The sequence below is a fragment of the Hippoglossus hippoglossus genome, chromosome 15, assembly GCF_009819705.1.
Source record: "Hippoglossus hippoglossus isolate fHipHip1 chromosome 15, fHipHip1.pri, whole genome shotgun sequence".
NCBI lineage: Eukaryota > Metazoa > Chordata > Actinopteri > Pleuronectiformes > Pleuronectidae > Hippoglossus > Hippoglossus hippoglossus.
The window spans coordinates 14,586,430-14,610,982 of NC_047165.1; the positions used below are offsets into that span (position 1 = coordinate 14,586,430).

The window sequence follows — 24,553 nt, forward strand, 5'->3', positions numbered from 1 at the left end:
TACGACTTTACTCTGTGGTGGCATTTTTCTCAAAATCTCACTTTGAGATTTCTTAAATGTGGCCCTTACACTTGGTCATACTGATGCCATACAGTTTGGGTAAACCTGGCCCCTACATAAGCACAACACTGCCCCCCCCCTCTGAGGACAAACCCACCCTCCACTCGTCGCTCCGTCTCTCCTGCTTCATCAGTCTCTCTGACGTCTCAGTGCTTTACTAACAGCTGGTATACTTTGCCTTTTCCTTTCCTATTATTTTGCTGACAAAAGTTGCATTGATGAAAGCTGACTTGCAAGGTAGATAGCTCTGTCTGTTTGATCCAGCGTCTGATGTCCCCCCCTTCCCCTCTTTGCATCTGTAATGCCCCCCCCCCCTCCTGCACACACTTCTCCACAGTCTCTACCTCCACACACTCTGCACATATGGACTTCTGTTCCATAGGAATACAAGCACCATTCTTGTATCAACGTCCATGGGGCTCACACTTTGATTTGCACTAATATGGTCTTTGCAGTTTTATTGGACTCTGCTTTTTTTTTTTTTTGTAAATGTTCAGATACTGTCCATGTAAATGATATTTTTGCATGACTCACAATAGTCTCCTGCATGAACTTTTTTATTAAAAACTGAGGTTTTAATTCAAACTTAAAAATTAATGTTTGACATTAAACTTATCATTGTTGTTGTAAGTACCATGTTTATCAATGTCACATTCCTCGTATTGTCTCTGGCAGTCTCTACCATGTTATAACTACATTAAGCATCACGTTTTAATAATTAAATAATTAAATCAAAGGTGTGTTGCAAAACAAATACCTCTTAAATGGTGTCAGATCCTATATATCTTTGCAAATAAATAAATTCGTAATGAACAGAACAACATCAACATACATTTCAAACTAAAGGTCCAGTGTTGAGGACTTAGGGGCATACATTAAATATAATATAATTTAATAATAATTATAATTTTTTTCACTCATGTACAATGACCTGAAACTAAGAATCCTTCTCTTTTCATTACCTTAGAATGACGCCTTCATATCGACATAGTGAACAGGTCCTACAGTAGCCCAGAAAGGACAAACTAATCAATGGTTTAATCTTTTTTTTTTGTGTATTTACAATACAATAATAAAGGTCACCATGGATTCTCCTAAACACTTTGAGGGAGTGGGTGAAGTGTTCAAATTTAAGTCGGTTACAATCTGCAACCTCACCACTAGTTGTCACTAAATCCTGAACACTGGTCCTTTATTTAAATCAATTACTATCTGCATTGTGTTTTACGTATGAATCAGAACACATTATAAAAATGGGAAACCCTCTAATGAAACATATGATTCTGTACCTTACTATTTCTTATATTAACTAACCATATTTACAAGTTTGCTATCACATATCAGTTGTCTCTTTGTCTAATTGACTCATAGTAATTAGACGATGAAGACCATTCAATGTTTACTTAATAAGCAGGTTCCAATGTGAAGTATTTATAATTATTAGTATATCAAGCAGTTACAGACAATTTCAATTCATATTTCTTTGCTTGTATTTCAGAAATATTTAAATCATGAACCATTGTGTTTTTTTCTTTCTTTTTTTCTTTTCTTGTAACACTGTGTACAGCTTTGTGCTTCTTTCATTTTTCAGTGTGAGCGGGCGACAGCAAACGCTTAAGCTATTAAGCTGATACTCTTTATTTAGAAAAAAGGTCATATATAAAGATGAGGTTGTAATGTATGTATCCAACATAAGCTGAGTAACTAAATGACTATATTACGGGATATTATGGGGGAGTGTGACTTGTACTGTAGTGTCTTTCATTACAGATGTTTATGGGTCATAGATGTAGTTCAAACATCAAAATAAATACTATGATTGAAAAATGTGGCCTGGAAATCAAACACAATTCCATAGTTACAATATAGCATGAATAAAGGCATTTAAGAAAATACATGATAACACCATCCATCCATGCTAACCACTGTCATTCCACTGACATGAACTAACTCAGCGTCACGGTCACACAAACAGACACTCGACGATACTGCCTGTGCAGCTGCAAACTGACCTGAGCTCTGACTGGCTTCATGAAGTGACTGACTGACATTCACTTTAAACGCATCTGGAATCAGTGTTACACTGCTGTTTATAAGCACATGGATAACTCAGGACTCGACTGCTTGTCAGGCGAGATTCATTATCCTGCGACCCCGTCACCGCTGGTAGTAACATGTAGTGTGAAAGACCCAGTTGTGTCCAAGTGATCATCCTGGATGTGAGACAGTTTGGAGAAGAAAAGGAGAACTGCCTCTACTGAATTTATTTTGACTACTTACTGCAGACTCGGACAGATGTAACAATATTCAAGCAACATTAGATGTAGACAAAGTATAAATGCACGAATGCCCAATGCAAACAGGCTGTAACCTAATTCACTGTTGTATTTAATAATCTGAAGTGTAATTTTCAAATGTTAAATGTTAAATAAAACATTTAAATCACTAATGTCAGATAAATCCAAGTGTTAAGAATATTTTAACTTATTTTAATAACTTAAATGTTTTTACTGCATTTCTTATTTGTGGTTTTTAACTAAACAAAGACAAAATAATTGTTGGTTCAGGCAGCCATTTAGCCACCTGAACACTGGTAACTATTTTTCTAATAACAATAATAAAGGAGACTAAACTAACAGTTGTGTTTTCATAGGGTGGATATGTAATTCATGTGTAAGCTTCCGTCTGCAGAAGCCTATTGTCTGTACGTTCTGTGTGACATTTAATTCCACTGCAGAGTCGATGTGCACACACTCGTGTTGTAAAGGTCTGCTCACCGACTTGCTGTTTGTCTCCACGTCCAGGCCCCAGCACGACGTGCCAGGAGGACTCGTGTGCCAACCAGGGCGTGTGCCTGCAGCAGTGGGAGGGCTTCAGCTGCGACTGCAGCATGACCACGTTCGGAGGGCCGTTGTGCAATGACGGTAGGATGGCTTCCACCTCTTAATTCTAGGGCTCATGAGGTAAAGCGGGTCGTCCTCTAACCAGCAAAGTTGGGGGTTCGATCCCCTGCTCCTCTAGTCCACATGCTGAAGTGTCCTGAAGATGTAAACCCTAAACTGCCCCTGAAGGCTGCATATAGATGTGCTGTATGAATGTGTGTGCGTGTGTGAATCCCAGTCAATAAGACTAAAGTGCTTCACAAACACTCCAAATAGGTTTTATTTATTTCTGTCTATTTCTGAAGACGCGTAGTAAACATGTTATTTTTAATTGACTTTGCACAGGCCCTCACTAACATGGTGGGTCTCCGCAGTTCGTTTTAGTCCTGATGAATCATACAAGATGACATCCCTCATCCACATCTTACAGCATTAGATGCATGATTCATCCCATCTGTTCAGCTCATTAAAAACCAGGAAGACCTTGGTGCTAGACGTTTAAAGGGTGTTATCATCAGCAGCAGGGACATTTTTATCCTGCGCGTTCACAAGCGATTCTTATTCCAGCTCTCATTAATGTTTCCTGTCTGCGTTCTATATTTGTGTCCTAAAGGAGCACAGAGTTTGCCAGATTTATTACATAATTTGCTTTTTGCAAACTTTCCGATCAGACTAAGTAAAGAGGCCCCAAACTGTGCCGTCTACTTTCCACTGGTGACTGATGACTTGTGAGTCGATCAGTTAGAAAGAGCTTGACACGAGTTTTATTTCAGCATCTCTGCTCTGCATAAAGTGCAGTCGAGAGCTGCTCGAAACCCTGATGGGCGGAAGCCGCCACGTTTGTGACATCTGGCTGACGGTTCGGTGAGAGAGCTCATTAAAGTTTGAGGGATGCGCCACTAGAGGGAGCAACAAACATTGTGTTCTGCTAAATAAAACATCAACAGCAAGTCAAACAAGCAACAAAAACATTAATGACATTTACCGAAAGATGCACTTTAATGGCACCAGGATGCATTCTGTGGAGCGCTGCGTTGATACAATTAGAACGCAGACACACACACACACACACACACACACACACACACACACACACACACACACACACACACACACACACCCACACACACACACAGAAGCAGTCGTGCCTCCATGAGATCAGAGGAGATTACAGTCGTTCCCTGAAGACGTACCTGAACCATTACTACTACTTGTCTAACCCTGACTGTAACCTTACACTGACCTTAAAGCATGTCTTCATTGAAATTTAATGATTTACGTCATAGCGACTTGTTGTTTGTCCCCATGTTAAAGACAAGTCCCCATAACGGGACTCTTTAAAACCGATGTTGGTCCCCACAACAGTAATAACTATACCACACACACACACACACACACACACACACACACACACACACACACACACACACACACACACTAAATATTCAAAGTGCAATTTAAAAGTTCTGTGATATTAATCTCTCTTAAAGACATTTAAATGGGCATCTTGTTTTAGGGACTATTTACTGATTAATGTTTAGCTTTTGGGAGAACTGGGCTAATGTCTTGCTCCGCTTTTGGAAAATGGGCTACTTCCTTATGCCAAACATGCACAGGGGTATTTGGAATGGTCATTATTTTCTTCTGCAGCGGTTCACACAGTAAGGGGTGAATGGGCAAAGTGCTGAACTGCAGTAAAGAGAAAGGAACGGAGTGGGCACTCGGGGGGGGATGACACAAAAGCAGAGGAGAGAGCGGCGTAAATGTTAATGCATTCCGTGTCACTGCCACCATCCCGATAAGGCCCCCGTCTTTTGTTATCAAGAGAAAGTGTTAATAGTTTCCTGTGCAGCCCTCATAGCCCGAAACATATCTGCGGCCTACGATAACACTAAAAGGATTCTTCTGTCCGCGCGGTGTGAGCTGTGACTGTGGCTCGTCCTGATCCCAGCCCTCCTCTGCCTCGTTTTACTCCCGCTTTCATTCCTCAAACCGCGTCAGGATCAACAGAGGAGCAGGGGCTCGCGCTGGAGGTGTTAAGGGATATTTTTTGATGGCGAACTCCTCGTGAACCTTCCCTGTGCGTTCGAGGGAGAAGACGTACAATTTGGAACTTGTTTTTTTTTTTATTCTCTCTCTCTCTCTCTCTCCCCTTCCTGTCATACATATTCATCCTGAGCAGGCCCACAGAGCTTGTTTCAGCACTGGGAGCAGATCGGCTTACCACACATGTTCGCATATATTATATCTGAGGGGAAAAAGGGGCTCTACCTGCTGAGTGGAGTCACCAGAGCTGCTGATCTGACAAAACAATAAAGAAAAACAATAGGACGGATCAATGTGCAGGCCCGGGGGGGGCCATATGTGACCACGAAAGCATACTTTCCAAGAAATCTCTCTCACTACGCCTGATCTGAACTAGTCCCTCAGAGTAGTGAAGCGAGGCAGCCCTCGTCTGCCAAAGAAAAATCTATGAGTAGGAAAAAAATGAAGCTGGAGATGGTTGGGTTTTATCTGCGTTGATGGATTGTCATGGGGATAGAGGGACCGCGAGAAGCGTCTCCGAGGAAAATATCACTCTTTACCAGATATATTTGCATAAGCTGAAATGCAGGCAATTTACAACAGAGCGATGTCTCCGGAACTTTCATGGGAAGCTCGCTGCCTTTCCAGATATTTCTCCAGTGGGTCGTCTTTGCATCCCGCTGCCGCACACAGGGAAAAACTCCATTTCACAGCTCCTGCCCCCCCGTAACATTTACAGCCAGGATGAAGTGTACAGGTGTCAGTCACAAATCACAGAGGAACCGATATCATGGCTGATAGAACAACACCCTTTGTATCTTCCACTCATTCAAATTCAAAAACTTTTTTCCCTGCGGGTTAAAATTGGTTTGTAAGATTCAACTCCAGTGCAATTTTTTTTGAACACATTCTTGATTGTTGCATGAAAAAAACACTTAATGGATTAGAATTTTATTTTTATCAAACACAGATATCAGGCAATTGGAAGAACACTCCACTTTTTAAGATAAGTGGGCTGAGACGATAATAAGTTTTGACGTCTGAATATTTGCAGATATATTTTAAAAAGAATTCAACACAAAGTGAATATGCCATCTGAAATACTCTGTATTCATCTTGGGAGATAATCCCAAAAGCTGTTTTTGACATCAATGCTAAATTACTTTACTCTCCTTCCAAACACGGATTTACTCTTGACTTTTCCGAAAATTCCACTGAGGTTAGAATCTGCTCAAAGAGAAACGGGATATCAGTGAGTCGGCATCGTTTTATTTTTAACATTGACGGAAGGAAAAAGAGGAGGAAGTGAACTTACAGGGAAGTGACAAGTCCTCTTAATCACTGCGATGGAAGTTATGGCCACATGCACATGGCTGTCTGTTTCCACTGGTTTGTCCTGGGGGGGGGGGGGGGGGGGGTGTGGACCAACAGCCTCAGCGGTCCACACTCTGCACCGCGTGGATCCCCACCGACTCTGCAGCGGGTTTCATTTTTCAGAGCGATCCATCATTTCTCGGGCGGCGCCTTGAGTGTTTTATGATAAAAGTATTTCAACTTTTCAGAACAGCGCCGCACCTTTCACTTCAGAATGATAGTCGAGATGATGGCACAGATATAAAAAAAACAATCTTCACATCTTCTCTTCATCACCTCTCCCAAACACTTCATCCCAGTGATGTGGGTGAGTGAGTGTGGTTTTTTTTTTTTCTTGAATGAACTGGGGACACGGTGGAGTCGTATTTATAGAACCAATTATCCCCACTGCCTGGCTACAGTGTGTAGATCTGGGGGGAAAAAAACTGAAAATACAAGACCATGGCCAAGATGAATCAGATTTCCCTCAGATCATCATGCATGTGAAATGAATTAAGGCGGTTGGGAACAGGGTTAAGTGTGTGTTTGCCCTCGTCTGAATCAGCTGCTCTTGATGCCTCTGGGAACTCGAGTAGCACACTGTTGAGCTCCGTCAGGACCCCACAGGCCCCTGAATTTAATTCAGTCAACACACCTAATTGCCTACACTCATTGATATAAGTCCTCTAAATAGCCATGGTTTTTATTTTTCTCTGGGAAAATGTTCAAAACACACTATCTCCTCAGTGTTAGAGACAGTGGAAGGTCCTGGATCAGCCCCTTCGTCAGAATGCGCGCCAACATTTTATGGATTCTTTTTTGGCCCATGTCCCATCCTCCCACCATGTTTAGTGGGAATCAGTTCAGATGTGTTTGTGTAATCCTAAAATACCAATATAAATACCAGTTCCATAAACATACCAGATTTGTTTTTCATCAAGATCCACCAATTATTTTCAAAGAAATCAACGAAATATAAAAAAATCGCCCTAAATCACTATGTTAAAGAAAGTGATGAAAAAGCTCCTGGATCCGCCCCTTGATCCGGATCTGCACCAAAATGCAATGGGGTCTTCACTGATCCATAACACATCCTTCCAACAACTCTCATATAGCTTTTGGGTTTTTCCACAAACAAACCAGTAAAATAACAGACGGGTGAGGTAATAAAATGGCATTTAGGGGACACAGACTGTTTCTATCTGTGCAGGGTGAACTGATCAGTGCTGCTCTGCAAGTGTTAACCGATACTGGTAATCAGCTAAAACGTCACCTATTTAAATTATAACGTTAATATTGTCATAATGCACTGACCAGGACTTCCCACTCACAGCCTGTATTCAGGTGCTGGTTGGTTGCAGGGACATCTTAAAGTGAAGATCAGAGTTAACCACCAAACTCTGAAATGACTTCCCGACGACTTGTCTTGAGATGTTTTTTGCCTTTTAGCTTTTCCAGGTTTGTCACTCGAGTAAACACTTTGTTGTGCAAACCAGAAGAACCAGCAAATTCCAAATTCTCTTTTCATCTCATTTCAGTGTGCAAGGGGTTAAATCTGATGATGTGTTATAGTACTTTGTATTTTGTTGTATCGATAATGTCCAATAGGGCTTGAATTACTGCTCTAGTTTTCTGGCTTGGTGTGTGTGCGTGTGTGGGACTTGAAACTCCAGTCTAGACTTCCTGAGGGGGTTTGCCTGCAGTGGTCAAGCGTCTGAGTGTAATGTACAGAGACAAACCGAATGGTGTTTGCTGTTAGGCTAAAGTGGGTCGTGGAGAGGCTATAGTGAAGGGTATGTCTGGACCTTCACGCAATTCTTGTCTCGCCTGACTGCTCATCCAGTCCGTCTTATAGCCAGAGCCATTAGTGCCATGTCAATATTGTATCAACAATGGAGTTTGTGTGTGGGTCCCGTCTCCATTGTCTCTGCCCAGGGGGCAAAGACGAGTCCCCTACTTATTTGTTTTCTAAAGTGTCTGAGTCGGAGCTAATTCCTGTGTCACTGCACCCTGAGAAGAGTCGGCCTGGGCCCTGGGCTCAATATCCACTATGTGATCTGCAATGGAAACAAGTCCGATTTTTCTTTAGCACAAACAGAAGAAAGTGAAAGAATTCTGTTTGTGTCAAGTGCCTCAACTTCAGGTAGTCCAAGAACGACTTCTTCTTTAAACACAGGAAGCCGCACACATGGGTTGCATCAGTCCACAAACGCAAGATTTCAAATAAATATTTTAGAATGACGAGAACCGAGAATGGAGGAAATGGAGGAGAGTTCAGAAAAAATGAGCACAGCCGATCCACAGTGGTGAATTTCTCTGACAGTTATGTATTGTAAGTAGAAATATTTCAGGGGGCCCAACTGTGTGCTATTTTTCCTCACATGTTTTCTCATGTTTTTCTTTTTAAGAAAAATAAGTGAGAAAATATTACAAGATTAACTATGTGTCCCAATTTAGCCCATTAAGATGTGTTCCTTGAATTTCCCCGTCTTACAAAGTAGGGCACTCCTGTTTCATTACAGTTTTGAGGGTCCTACACACACACACACACACACACACACACACACACACACACACACACACACACACACACTCAGACGCGGGCAGGAAATACTCCAGACAGTTTTGTCCCATTTGTCCACGGCAGCATGCAAGAATTAGACCACTTAGTTTGGTTTGGATCGATACAAGGGGACACCCGGTCCAGTAGTGAGGCCAAGGGGATACGAGGCACTGGAGTAAACAGCCTGCTGTCACATGGAAGTAATGTTCCCTCTCGCCATGGACGTCGCCCTCTTTTAACGCAGCCCAGCGAAAAGAAATCCCCGGCGCTGGAAACATTTGAGCTCCAGTGTGTTTTTGAATGCTTGGCCTGGCTTCCAACAACCAATTGTGCCCCGAGATATGAGAGAATCAGTCTTAAGTGCCTCTGTGTATTCACCTCGGTGGCCCTTCACGCAAAAATGTGCAGGCGACCCAGCACGTCCTATGTTGAGTTGAAGTGATCTGTTGTAAGGCAGCACAAAACTAAATGACTATTCTGGATAATCAATAGAGAAAACGATAATTTTCTATAAATAGTACAAGTATATGAATAAGCAATCAACATTTACTTTATGTGTATACCTGCAATTTATCTACCCACTACATTATAAGAGTAACTCTGCATATTGTGTGCTCATATTAATGGTCTTAATGAATAATTCTGGTCATATTCATTAGTTTTTTTTTTTACTGTCAACAAATCCTATGAAAAGACAATGAATTAATCCCAGTAACAAGTATTGTGTGTGTATCCAGAGCGTGATATAGCTTTTTCCACTGAGCCATGACCTCCATTGTTTTCCTAAAACTATTAAAACACATCACTGAACCGCACTACGCTGGGCGGCGTGTTCCTTCATCACCACGAACACGAGCGCTGCAGTTTGTTTTAAGTCAGTCACAAGCGCACACAGCAGCCAGATGTGTATTAATCTGCCGCTGAAAATAGTCCCCCAGCAAATCGCACCATTTACGATCTGAGTAATGATTGGTGAAACGTCAGCGCTCAGCTGTTTGAGGAAATTACCGAGCCTTTTTTTTGGTTTTGTTTGATGAAGCACTATTTTAACAATTTGAACATAGTCAAATATTTAACCTCCATATTTATCACAAGCTCCTCGACTACAAAAGGAAGAAACCTGTTTGAAATAGGCCATTTATTTGAAGTCATGCTGCGTCTAGATCCACTTTCACGCCTCTCATACTGCATGTGTCAGTGCCGGGAGCCAAATAGAGCATTGTGTATTTGCTCTCACATATATCCTATAGCTGCTGTTTGCTGTTCCAAATGAATACTGGCTGGGTCTGTTCCTCAACATTTCCATCACTGCTAAGAGACTTAAAGAGGATTTGTCGTTTTGTCCTCTTTTTTTTTTTTTGTTCCTTCTTTTACTTTCACTGATTCCTCCTCTGCGTCCAACTCACGGTCACTTTCTGTCCTAGTTATTTCCAATAATTTCCTCATGCTGATTGAGTGTCTGCATTTAAATGGGTTTCTGTGCCAGGAAGCAGTTGCCATATGTGGGTAAAGGCTGTTGGCATGGAAACCTGGTCTCCCTTTCCTCCCACTGTGGATGCTGTAACACGTCTGTAACTTTACCCAGGCAGGGAGGGCTGCAGAATCACTAACGCCTTTTAGCCGGCTCGGTAGAACACTGGAGGCTCATGGATTCGACTCAATACTTTGCTTGACTGATGGTGAAACACGGAATTCAGCTGTGAGGACACCGCACACATGCCACTTATTATGGGATGTACTGCAGCTCCATGCTGGCACAGTGACATCAGTATGGAGGAGCAGCAGTGTCTGACATATGTTGGACGGCTTCATAAGACCATGCTGCTGCTCATATGGTGTGACAGAGCTCCCGGGTGCCCTCAGTAACACAGAATCAGTTGGGTATAACGCTTGTGAGGAAGTCCTCAGTCAGGGGCTGCGGCCCCGGAAGGACACGGGTCTACGAAAGAGGCGGCCGCCATCCGCCGCCCACAAAAGGCCGGACCAGGATGAGATTGACAGGTCTGTGGAGGATTTCCGAGATTTGCATCACCAGCTTGTCCCGCTCTTGTCGCCTCGCAACAGAGCTGCAGCTGAAGTTGAAAACGAAAAAAGTATGAATGCCCCTTGGTGTTTTTCAGGTGTTTGGTTGGGTTGAAGCTTGACACTTGCATGTAAGAGTGTAGCCAATGCTGCCGCCGTTATTTCTTTAAGACACAGTTTGTCTCCAGTGCGTAAGAAATTCTTTGATAGGTTGGCCGAAGAAGGATCCACCTGTTGGAGCCTTCGTTGCTTGGGGACGCATTTGTCGGCCACTTTTGCAAAAGCCTTCGAAATACGACAGAGTAGTTATGCTGCTGTGGCACAATCAGTCTTCAAACGTAGCCCCTGAGTTGCGACAAGCTGTTTTGGTGCTTTTATAAGAGTTTCATTTAACAACATTCAACATTATTTTTGCGTCAGTGAACAATACGTGGTCCGATCAGAGGGACGCTCCAGCACATTTAGTTGCCTTCATTGTAATCTCTGTTGTAATCAGAGTCTCATCTCGAGCTCATTGCAGTGCAGTGGTGGGAACCTAATCTTTGAGGTGTTTTTTATTAATTGGTAGCCCGGGGGGGGCGTGTTGACAGGAAATAAGAAGCTGTTGTTTCTCCACAACACAATACTAATTAAAGTGTTGACTCAGAGACAGAACATCTGCTAAACTGCCCTGCTGGGTGATACACTGACACTGACACAATATTCCCCTCTCATAAACTCAGGCTATTGAACATGGCACTCAGGAGAACTGTAGCGAGACTTTTAAAACAGCCCTTTAAAACAATGCTTACTTTTACGCAACTGTTTAAAAAGTTTTGATTGCTTCTGTTGAAATTCTGTGAATGATGATTTCATTGAAAGAAGTCTTTTAATTGGGTAGGAAATGCGATTTTTAGATCGCTGAATTGCAAATTCAGATGCTGATGGACATTGTAATAAAAATGTAAGTACATTTTTTTCCCCATTGGCAGCAACACAAGAAGCAGTTGATTGTGGCGCATAGTTAGAGACAAATGATGGATATTTACAGATTATGAATGTATGTCTAGTAGAGGCAGACAAAATAAATAATGGATAAAGTATATCTCAGCAAAATGTAGATAAGTTACTGCAAATTCAACTGAATCCTCAACGATTCTTGTGTATTTGTTGGTATCCAAACTTTGCTTTTAGAGAGGACACCTCTTACCTGCTGAGCATACTAAGTTTAAAAGGCAGATCCATTTTCTCTGTGGTAGGTGAGATGAGACCAGTGGGTTGGATCTGCAGGCGGTCCTGTTCCAGACGGACCATTTTTTTGCTGCACAGGATCAGTGGCTCTACTTTCTGTAGCAGTGCAATGTACTTTCGAGTCCATCGAGCCAATTAAGTACCTGCAAGTAGACACAGCAATGCCTTATAACACTGTCAATATGTCCTCCAGAATTAGACAGTAAAATCTGTTTGCCTGTTCATTCCCTTTTAGAATGAGTGGATGGCTATCGACAGGGTGACATTATTTGTTTGTGCAGTGGGAGAGGTTTGGGCAGGTTTAGCCACAAAAAAACAACCTTGTTAGGTTTCTGGAAAGATCAAGGTTTGGGTAACAACGAATGCTTTAAGGTCAGGGCAGCTCAGCTTTCACTGTTACAGTTCAAACCCATTAGTCATGGCTCAGAAAACAATTTTGGCCGTGCCTAAAAAACCGCAGGATTATTGCCCGGAGGAAACAGGAAAGAAACGGCAGTGTCACCCATCGTTTTCTTTGCCAATCCATCAACCTTAACTTCCTGCCTATATGGACTTTGTTGTTGTTGTGTAGTACTGTTGCTGGACTCCTTCAATCGCTCCCCTCATAATTACCGAGGCCACGAGAAGAAAGAAAACATAAAGATGTGTCATTTTAGGGCACTTTGTGCAAAGACTGGTGGAGTTGCTCTTGGGAGGTCAGGTGCTAATTTGCTAAGAATCTTACCAGCTCTCACATGAAGAAAGTAATTGACAAACCTTCTACAGTTCTGCCATTTAGCTTGAACGAAGCCTGAGGACAAACACCAAAGCATGGTGCGAGGTGGTTTTTGATAAGCCTTCATTGTGGACTTTTTGGTTGTTTTTCATTTTGTGTAACATAGACCCTGTAGCAGCCCTGTAGCATTTTATTTTATACCAAGTAACTCCATTTAATTGTTTTTCCAGTTTGTAATGTTAGTGTGAAAGCCAAACTAAAGTAAGTGCTTGATAGATAAACGTCTTCTTCCCCTAAACCCTTTTTTTTAAATCACACAATTGTTGCGCTCCTCTTCAGGACATGTATGTATTGTGCCTGAAGTAAATGTACAGGAGAGTCTAAATATACTTGTGAAATGCCATCACGCAGCAAATGCACAATCCTTGGTTTCACAAGGGGCTTTTCCAGCCAGTCTCCGTAGCAAACAAACAACTGCTCAGTATGTTCGAGCATAGCTCCGTGCTTTGAGTATTATTAACAATATGCACAAAGGGCTTAGACAATGCAAACTCGTCTCTCTCTCACCATCATGGGGAGGTCGATAGTACTTCTCCATCCGGATTGTCCTTGAAGTCAACCAACTTCTGAAGTTTTTTATGCATAAAGGACAGATTTTATGTGTGGCACAACTCAAACCCTTTCTTATCGCCAGGCAGCAAGGGGGGAGAGCACACATAGATCACTCACTGCCTTAGCCAAAGTCAGTCCCAGGAATAGAGCTGTCTTGACTGACTGATTTAGAGAGGAAACCTGCTTAATAGGCTCGAAAGATATTTTAGACTGGATATTCAGTGTTGGGAGCTGCCACCCCACTGGCAACCTTGAGCATAAATCAGTGGAGGTTTCCTCTTAGCTCATTCAAGAGACGTGGTGGTAGATGTTAATCAAAAGTCATTCATTACAAAAGATCATTGCATGCGTCAGACCGACCCTTCAGGTCTGTGAACTGGATGTGGCTGTTGTAGTAGTTTTTTAATGTAATGGAGGTCAACATAAAATAAAAGGGGGCAGGGGGCCAATTTCAATTTTTTTGTGGGCACGACAAAATAAATGCAGTGAAGGCTGCAAGGCTAGTCTCTGTGGACAACTGGAGTCATGCTGCTTCACTCATTGTGTGTGTGTGTGTGACACACTTTTACTAATATACAATGCGTGCTGTGCTCCAGGCCATTGACCTCTCTGTTACCAGAGCCTTCACTTAGACATGAGTGGCTCTACATACTCTGGGACTGGCGAGACTGGTGGCTTCCTACTTTCCTACTTGGTTTTCCACTGCGCTACATCGCATGCATTTGTTGTTTTTTTTGGGAGGATTTGCAATTTATCTTGTCCCCTTTTCTTGATTAATTGTGGTGTTACCACATCTTGTCAGGGTACAGTAAACTACATTTTAGATTTGTGAATGTTTGATTCAGCAAACAGTGAAACTATAGCTTTGCCCCCTTCACACAACAACAGTACCGAAACTCCACTTTATTTCAGGATTTACTAACGACCACCGTACCCAAACTTTTTATCCAACAACACACATGACGATAGTTCACCATACAGCTTGCAACATCTGCCCGGCAGCTAAATGTGTTGCCACTGGTATCCAAAACCTTGTTTAACTGTTACATGGTGTTTCCTTCTGAGCTCTTAAAGCAATGATCACACTATGTTCATACTGTTGATGCCTTGGAGGACAATGGCAACACATCAGGAATATTTTGCTCATGACACCTCCTCCTCCAAAGGACTCTTTGAATCTGAATCAAGAGGTGACTGTAACTTGAGAATAATGTCCCAGATTGTGTTACGTCCTCCCAGGCACTAAAGTAAGTGTCGGCAGCAGGTTCTCCACTATTGTCCGCTATTCAGACATACTTTTCAAAATAGTAATAGGACTGTGAAATAACTTTTCCTTTCTACAGTGTCTTCTATCCTCATTCCAAAGCTTGCCCTTCTGCCAGTCACTCAGCAGACCTTGTTCAGCTGCTCCTCTTCACCTCACCTCGGTTTGCCCTGCGCGGCTTTACGTTGCTGAGCCTCTCACCTTTTCTCAATCTCCACTGGAGTGAATGTCTAACAGAGTAGCTTTGATAGTCGGTGTTCAGTTTCTTAAAGGCAAGAGCCACAAGCGACTTCACACACTTCTCTATTTGTCTGTGAAGATCTTATTCACTTGCCTCTTGTGGCCTGAATGGTTTCAGGTTTTCTTGGATGATTTGAAACTGAAATAGGACTGAAAATTATACAGTGATAGATACCTAAAATATCACATGTGATGTTGTCGAAGTTTAATAGAGATTTGAGTGCACTGTGAAAGAAGAACAAGTGATGGACGGCACTCTCTAGTTAAACTTTGAGTATGAAGGAGATTATTTATGTGCCTGTATGTAGAGGCATCCTCACTTGACTACCAGGGCTGGCTTCAGAATGCATGTGTATATAATGAGCTATATTCATGATGGTATTTTCAAGAATGAAAATGAGTTCACAGTAATATGCCTCTCCATAAAGAGTAGATCTTTTTTTTCCTCTTTTGCTTTATTCAGTAGTTTTGTGCCAAAGGGAATAAACGTCATTCAAAAGGAGACACAGGGCTTTTGTGAGGAGTGGAGATGGTCTGTTTATAAACTATTTTTATTCAGAAAAAAATATTGTTTTCCTCTGCTACACCTTTTGTTGTTGTCCCAGTTAGCCGGAGGGAGGCTGAGTGGTTTGTTAACAGACAAGCTGTGGGCTCCGTGAGGGGGACACAGTCCGTCCTTGTCCTGCTCAGGATGACGCACTCTGAGAGGGGAGCTGATGTATTTGGGGACGCATTTCAGGAGAGACAGACAGACACAGTGCCCCAGTGGCCCACTGCATCTTGGGAACTGTCGGAGGAGATAGAGAGAAAGCCTCCGGAAAGCTGCTGACCTGTGGCCCCCATCTCTCTCACTGACAGTTAGGATTTAGTTTATGCATTTGCAGACACATCATCGTCGCACACCCACACGCTGACACACGTACGCATGCACAACACACAACACACACAACCTTTACTTGCACTCATGTACAAGGATTTTTGAATGTTATGTCTGCCGCTCTTGATCTTAATGTGAATTTAAATGGATTTATGGTAATGAATAACAGTGTTGTGGCATCATTTATGGATTGGAAGGAGAAAAAAAATACTTCTTGGTCAGGTCAGCTGTACTCTAAAAATCATCCCTCACTAGCAGTGTCCAGTCAGCGAGAGGAGCACAAGGAGCCTACTGGCGATACAAATACTAAACAGCTCAGTGTGCAATAAAAAGGAGGTCCATCTGTTTATCTTCCGTATACACAGTCTGGGTCTCCTGGAGCCCTGCTTATGGAAATGATTCTGTGTGCAGTGTGTACATGTTGGGAGCTGCAATGGTAAAACAAAGAAGAGAAAACAGCAACATGATTTGACTGTGAACAAAGACCGGAAATAAAGATGGATGATGCGTCTCCTCTTCAATGCAATACATCCAATCGACCAAACGGGAATTAGTCGCATCTGTCAATCATGATATTCATTGTAACCGCTTATAAAATGAGCGCTTGTACGCTGATGTTTATAACCAATAATGAACACTAGGACATGCATCGATGTTATAAGAACTAGCTGCAAGGATTGTGTTGAAGATGTTACACGTACATATTAAGTTGTACAACTCAACATACCCAAATCATTTAATATTAAGAAAGATAATAATTTATTTCATTTAAATTCAATTCAGTTTTATTCGTATGACACCACATCATAATACTTTGACTTTACAGAATGAGGTTGAGACTAAACAATAATACAGAGAAAAATCCAACATTCACTACATGAGCAATGGGCACCTCTCACAATCTCCCTTTTAACAGGAAGTCGCCTCATATAGCAGCAGACTGTGGGCGGGCGACCATCTGCCTCGACAGGTTGATAAAACTGCTGCGGCATGAAAATACAACAATGAAACCCTAATAACTTTCTGTATTAATGGTGTCAAAAGAACGTTTCTGAACGTAATTCAGCGGCGCCATTAAATTATCTATAATGTTCAAGTCATTTCAGACCAAATTAAAGTCGGGATGAAGGAGAATTGATTTGTGGAGTTTGTTTTACTTTCTTTTTATAAATGAAGTCGTTTTATTACAGCCACCATGCAGTGCCATTTGCTGATTTGATTTTACAACACTAAATGTGCATTATTTCCTATTAGTTGGCTGCTTTATCAGCTTGAGTGGTGTTATTTATGTAGTCTTCACAGCTGGCATAATGAACAGTGTTTGCATTTCACATTAACCGTGACATTTTGCGGTTGGTGTGTCGCCGAGCTTTCGGAGCCTACATGTATGTTTGCTCTTTTTTTTCATTTAACGTAATAATCATCGAGTGTTTGACAGCAGCACACGCATGAGCGATGGATATTCATGGGAAGAGCTAATCACTTAATGATGAGGGCAGTCGTGGCTTTCGGTGAAGACTTGAATCCACGGAGCTCGGCGGCGCGTGAGTCAGCGGAGGAGCCCCTCTTTGACCCCGCGGAGCTCAGAGCACACTTCACTTCCTCTAACTGATGCGGCGGGGCGTAATCTGACAGAAAGGCACCCTGATGTAACATCCTCTGCTAACACAAACAGTATTGACACCCTGGCCTCACCCCCTGCGCGGAAATACTGTACAGCTTGTGTGTTTGTATTGAGTGTTGACTCCCTGTATCTGTCTGTTCTTATCATGTCACATCGGCGGATGAGTAAGACAGCGCTGTGTTTCTATTTCTGTACACACATTAGCATCAGTGCATTGTGTGCTCCTCTGTCTCTCTCTCTCTCTCACTCTCCATCTCTCTCTCTCTCTGCAATGTCTGCAAAGCATGATTGGATGAGAAATGACACGTTGATACTCGGTTGCATGAAGAGTTCAGGTGTATTTTTGTATCTTAACGTAGGACTGGCAATGTGTTGAACTTCTATGGCTTGGTGACTGAAGTGAGTGCGACCTGTGAGCAACCCCTCAGTGCTGCTTTATATACTGGGAGGAAGTAGAGGTAGGGTTGGTAAATTGTTCCTGTGACACTTTGTATCTCATTTGTTGAGTCGGTGTACGGGTCTGTCATTAACGGACCTGCCTGCCCGTGAGCACCCTGGCCATGCTCTGGCTCGCGTGGTCATGTGTTTTGGGGGCGTGGCTTTGAGGAGAGGGCTGATGGGAGGGGTTGTATTTTTTTTTTTTAAAGTGTAGCCCCATGCTCTTGCCAGCTTTCCCAGGATTACCAACCCTCGCTTTAAATGTAACACTTATCATATAAACATTTTGAAACATTTACATGACTCCATTGGGCATGTACGGTTGATAACTGGCATTTTGTGACTCATTAAAGTGTCTGCGTTTTCCCCTGTTAAAAGCTTTTTCTCATTTTTTGGTAGCTTTTCCTCACCCTAGTCGAGGGTTAAGGGCAGATGATGTCGCACCTTGTGCATATTGTTAAGCCCTATTCGGCAATTTGTGATTAGAAAATTATCCTTTTCACCATGGAACCTAAAGCTAAAGGCCTCCTGAGACCCCCGTCCATTGGGAACGCATATGTCGCCGAGCCTGGCACAGATGTGTCAACTCCAGCACGGAACAGGTGCACCCGGTTCATGCACGACTTGGCCTGCATGCTTCATCTGCTCCGAGCCAACAACAGCATCTGATAGACTAAATAGCCCCGTGCTTAGAGACACAATGTGTAAAATAGCCCCATTCATGTGCTGACCTTTCAGGATGCCACTGATTGTGTCCATTAAGACACAACGTTGCTGGTCGTGGCTCTCGAGCAGAAACATCGCTCCTCTAAAGGGTCTTCGCATGTGTGATTAAGTGTCACCTGATGGCCCTTTAACTGATTTAAGGGCCCTGCTACAGTCAGGTCAGGTACTCTTAGACCACACATCTGCTCCTCTCCCTCCGCTCCCCCCCGCCCCAGCTCTCCAAAAATCATCTCATCAGCTCTGTGGTTGCAGTCTTAAGTGAGTAAGAGAGACCACTCTTCTCCTTTTATACCCTTTTCTCTCCAAGGGGCTATTAAACCCAATACCAATTTCTCCCCCTCTTACAGATTACTTAGTTTAGAAGTGTGGGGGGGAGTCAGCCACATTTTCCAACAGATTTCTCCTTTTTTTTCCTCCTCTTTCGTTCTCAGATAACTCTCGGTGGCTTTACTTTATGGTTTGTACCTTAAAATGAAACACAGATAAACAGAGGAACCTAGATCCAAAAGGGGAATTGTGCTCAAAGCATCACATGCATCAGAGACTTTGCACAATCCTTTGGGTCTTAAATGGAAACAAAGACGAGCTGTTTCTGGCTCTCTGTCAAGAAGACGTCTCCTGAACGGGAAACAGGAGTCAGAAAACAATAAGGGAATCAAAAAGGACTCTTCAGTGGTGAAAGTTTAGTCGGGGAAGAGGATTTTCTCATTTCGTGGCCGACGCGCCTGCAAATCACGTGTTTAAAAAGCGGGATGAGGTCTGCAACTGTGCCCAAATTAGCTGAAATTAGTTTCGGTCGTGGTCCCAGGTGTTTGCTTTTGTGCAGGCACAAGGAATTCACTTGTGAATGTTTTCCCCGAGGCTGTGTGCACGCTCTCTGCTTCTCTGGCTTCTCATACTTCAGTTAGCCAATTTGTCAAGGAAAATGCTCGGAGCAGAGGGCAACCTGCTGAAGGCTCATAGTGGCATTCACCGAGACGAGCTTTTAAGGGACCGACCTGAATGAGAGTAGTTTATGGGAGACAAGTGAATGTCGTCTTCTGAGTTTGAATGTGTGGAGTGGATATGATGCAGTGATGAGTCATTTTGTTTTTGCTTTGGTTCTATTATTTAATTGCATTGAATACAGAGGAGCTGTTTCACTGTGGCACAGACGTGTGATAATCCCACAGATCCTTTGTGCATTTTACAGTTTCGCCACTTGGGGGCACAAATGAATAAGTAACTAATGGTAAATCTGATAAAGGTGTAACCCGGCTGCTGATGTCATTGACTGCAGGTGCTGCATACTAACACACTGTTTCCTCTAAATGCAAACTAAAAACAAAAGCTTGGACAATGAGTACAAATTCATTTTTATTAACCCTCATATGAAGCTTTGCAATTTTAGATGAAATGTTCTTTCCCTGTAAAACTTTGCGGTTGAGGACACGGTAAGTCAGGTTGTTGTCCTTGGCAAGCAGCCGTGATAGATTGCCTTATTAGGTGTAATTATGCAGATTGCACTGTTGATAATTATAAAAGTGTAAACACATTCAGCAGGAATGTTCCTTTTCACCATTGCAAATCCGAAGACGGCGCTGCTTTTCGTGCTGCTGACTTTGTAGCACCAGGTGGCTGGAGCAAGTTATTGAGATTCTGCAAGGTGAGAGCGACAACGCTGCCTAATGTGTGCAGCATCTGTTTTGTGCTTCAATCGCTTTCTCTCACGGTATGGAAACGCACAATACCACATACACCAGAGGAAAAAAAAGAGATATCCTCATGTGCTCTCGTGCCAGATGGCAGATTATATTCATTTTACTGATTATGTTCACCTTATAACAAAGTATCTGTTCTGCTGTTACGATGAGCCCTCAGCTCTGATGCATTTGTACTCAGTAAATGGATCAAGTGAAATGTTTGTCATTAATGTTCGTTTAATTGGCCCCTCGCTTTCCTCAGGGTTTCTTTCATTGTCTTCATGCGAACAGTCAAGTGAAAAAGAAAAAGGAGACGGACATATTATCCTCTGTGTCACGCTGCCTAAGTTGGCTTTCTTTGGGCATGAAATGCCTCTGCATTCCCTGTAAACCGTAAAGATCAGCTCAGCGGTGCTTACAGTGTTTCTCTTTTTTCTCTCGCTTCAGCTTAGAACACAGCGTTTCAAAGGGGAGGATGTTGAATGGCCAGTGTGCAAACACAAGCAGGCACACTGCAGCTGAGCCTCGCGCTCTCCAGTCCTGAACTCTGAACGCTGAGCGCACTTCCCAGCTGAACCGGATTGTGTTTATCAGCAGGGCTTTTATGTCCACATGTTTTCTACATTCCCGTAACCCGCGCTGCACACCGAGTCTGGGATCAGCATTCTCTCTCTTGTGAGAAATGGTCTTTTATTAGCAGGCGAGGCAGACTTGCCCAGATTCAGCACCGTCCCTGTGGACAGTGCTCAACTGCCAGCTCCTGCATTGTGCACGCTTTGTTTACGCGCGTGCGTGTGCGTGCGTGCGTGTGTGTGTGTGCGTGTGTGTGTGTGTGCGTGTGTGTGTGTGTGTGTGTGTGTGTTCATGTGTTTGTGATAGAGAGGGAGAGAGAGAGTTGCCTTCAGTATTTGAGCTGCAGCATCATCACTCTTCTAAAATCTTGCTAACGATAGACTGCAGAGTTCAGTAGGTTGAGAACTCGTACAATACACTTTTTTTCCCTGGACTGCTTCGCTGCAATTTTCACATCCACGGGACAATTATCACAAAACTTAACTCTAAATTTACAGAGCAGGAGTGAAAAAGGATGAAGAGGAAAAAGAGACACAGGGAGAGGAGGAATAAAGGAATCTGCAGAGATGAGATTATAAAAGTAGCAACAGAAAATAATTCAGCCTGTGCTGCATTCACGTCTGCTTTCTCTCTTCTTTTTTTACTGCTCATTATTGCATTACTGTCCACACCGGAGAGTGGAAGTGAAAAGAAACGGTGAACAGGGGGAGTGGAGGGAGATTGTGAAAGGAATCAGAGCTGGGGGACATAGCTTCAATTCCTGCTATCTGCCTAAATAGGCTCTTCCTCTGCAATGCACTCAGGCACCAGTGATTCGCTATGTGAATGCTGCCCATTTGCATAGCCACTCTCCCTCCCGCTTCCTGGCTGGCTGCTGAGGCTCCCCCCCCCTCCCTCTGCCGTCCTTCTCCTCCTCCTCCCCTCTCTCTCCTCTTCCTCTTGCGCACATCTTCTGGAACGACGCTGCCGATACTGCCTGCGTGTGTGTGTGTGTGCAGTGAGTTTGTGCTCCTGCCCAGGGCTGCTCTCTCAGGTACTGGCGTTGCTACCGCTCGGTCTCATTGAGAGCAGAGATCTCTGGATGGGGAACGGGTGCGCTCGCACTTGGCACAACTTGCAGGTGCAATCACGCTCCTCTTTCTCCCGTGCGCCGCTGCAGCTTGCAAATGAGTCTGGGATTTAACTATGGTACAATTCCTCTGGACATCCTTTGAGACCCCTGGAGGAGGAAAAGGAGGGAAACTCGGAATGTCTGTCTTGGTTTTCTGAAGAAATCCACTTTGCACAGGTGCTGTCAGTCTCTTCTCAAGTTGGCTTCCTTCTTTTCCTGGCACTTGTGTTTTTTTGGGAATATTAACAGTTTTTGGTGCAAAGATGTTTGTGATTTTGTGAGGAGGAGAGAAGAAGAAAAGAGAGAAACACAGAGAACAAGGGAACTAGGGGAACTGGAACGGGCTGGGATTTCTCCATTGCCGTTGCCCTAATTTCTTGAGTGAGTGTTTTTGATTGTTTTTGTATGATGATTTATGATACTTCTTTACCTCCCTGGGTTCTGCTACGGATTTCCTAACTCAGTGGAGAACAACAAGAGGCTTCTTTTTTTCTCTCCCCCACAACCGACATTTTGTGTTGTGTCCCTGATATCTTTTTTGATTATTTTTCTCTGTGGATCTGTGCGAGTGTCTCCGGCCAAAGTGAGATTTGTTAAGGGGAGAAGTATGGGGCTGTAAAGGCTCGCTGCAAGTCCCACCTTCATCCGAAGCCTCATCTGGCCACTCAGGGAAGATGTTGGAAGGCTGGAGGTCACAGTTGGCTCCCCTGAGGCCCGTGGCCGAGCCCCTAACCTGGAGTTCGGCTTCCCTCGCCCACCTGGCCTTGTGGATCACTGCCCTTGCCCTGGGCTTTGTGGCAGGGTCAGAACCAGGTGCTGTGGATAGTCTCCACCACATTCACCTCTCCCATGGAAACAAGCGTCACCATATTGTGCCTATTGCTATCCACAGATCACCTGCATCCCTAAGAGCAGGGCACAGTAAGTATTTCAAAATCTTACAATCGATTAACTCTCTTTGCATATGGACATTTTTGAGAACTTTATCAATCTGTGCTAGCCTGTGTTACTTCCTATTCAATCTTGAAGTATTGCCTCATCTTGTTTGCTTTTGGTTTTTAAGAATCCCCTCCCCGTGACACACACACACACACACACACACACACACACACACACACACACACACACACACATACACACACACACACACACACACACACATAGCTCTATCAGACACAGTAAGCTTAGATCCACCCCCCACCCCCTTTTTTTCCCTCCTCAGCAAAGTGCCCTCCGTCTCCATGTCTGAGATTAGCCATATCCCTATCTCCAGATGCTCCGCTGTGTCCAGATTAGGCAGGATTAGAACGCTGTGGCGCTCCATGTTGCCCCCGGGTGTTTGGAGGAGGAAAATATGTATTGCCTCCAGCTCCGCAGGGCGTAGAGCCGCTCCTGGCCCCTGCCCAGCGTGGAGCGTAGCTGAGGGCCCTCTCTTTGCCCCTCGTGGCGAGAAGGTTCACGACACAGGCGCTCAGAGCGGGGGAGGGTGACGTAAAAGGGGGAGAATCTCAACTATGAGGATTTATATAACCCCAGCCCAAGCGCTCATGGTAGAATGCAGCATGCTCGCCTCAATACAGTATGTATGAATGAGTTCAGACATACTGCAGTTAGTTGTTTTTTTCCACTGTCTTCGGCACTGGTCTCCATTTGTGTTTTTCACTGCGAATTTCACTTGAAGACTGAGGCTGACACTGAAAAGAAGAAAATACTTTTCCTTAGTTGTCATACTGGCAGCAGTTTTCAGTGACGTAATCACTATTGGTGTAACACTGACGTAATGCTTGTTTCCAAAGAGTAGTACTGCTTGGCACTGTACCGAAGATTCTCTCTAATGGTAAAGTTTAGTGAGTGATAACGCCTTCACGCAGCGGCACCGGCAATTGGAGGATGTTTTTATTGGACACGGGGGCAGCGTGGAAACGAGGCTGGAGCCCGGATCACTGGGCAGAGTTAGACCTCTAGGAGCGAGGGAGTCGGCGCCCCTCAGTGATGATGAGGGAGATGGGAGGTTTGCCGGCCCTGCTGAGACAACAAGAGAGGCAATTAGGCCACTCTGCCATGACCTGTCTGGAGTGGACAACACTCAGCTCGCCTCCCGCTCTCCCCGAGGACCCCGGGGGCCACATGGGGCTTTCAGGCAGATTCCACGACTTAATATCAGAGTTGTCATGGCTGCGGAGAGAGAGGGAGAGAGGCAGAGAAATTGCAGGGCCCCAAAATAAACAGCGCTCTCAGAAACATGATTACATTTTTTTGGGGTTGATCAGCACATGCGGGTTGGACTGTGGGTTTCTTATAATGCCAAATGGGAGAGATGCTGTTCCACCTGGTACCTGGCTCCAGGACAAAGCCTGCTGCTGTGCAGCCCCGGTGCTGTTGTCTTAGCTGTGCGGCGTTTGGTTCCCACTTACACGAGGTGTCTGATAACTTCAATTTAACATGTACAGCTCAATTTTTCAGTCTAATTTGCAAATGCAAGAGTCGGAGTCCCTCAGGTTTCATGCTGTCTTGTATTTGCAATTTTTACATATTAAAACAGAAACGATTCATCTC

The 24,553-nt window shown here is 43.7% G+C and overlaps 1 protein-coding gene across 36 annotated transcripts in view; it reads left to right on the forward strand.

Moving 5' to 3' along the window:
* The window catches only part of LOC117775055 (neurexin-1a-like), a 256,387-nt gene that overhangs the window by 126,760 nt on the left and 105,074 nt on the right, over positions 1 to 24,553 (forward strand). For 32 of the 36 annotated variants that reach the window (XM_034607836.1, XM_034607843.1, XM_034607857.1 and 29 more), the window contains one exon: positions 2,865 to 2,984. In XM_034607836.1, the coding sequence (XP_034463727.1) occupies positions 2,865 to 2,984 (120 nt within the window). Of the gene's footprint in view, positions 1 to 2,864; positions 2,985 to 21,463; positions 22,919 to 24,553 lie in introns of those variants that run through there. The other 4 variants (XM_034607861.1, XM_034607863.1, XM_034607860.1 and 1 more) reach the window with 2 other exon arrangements.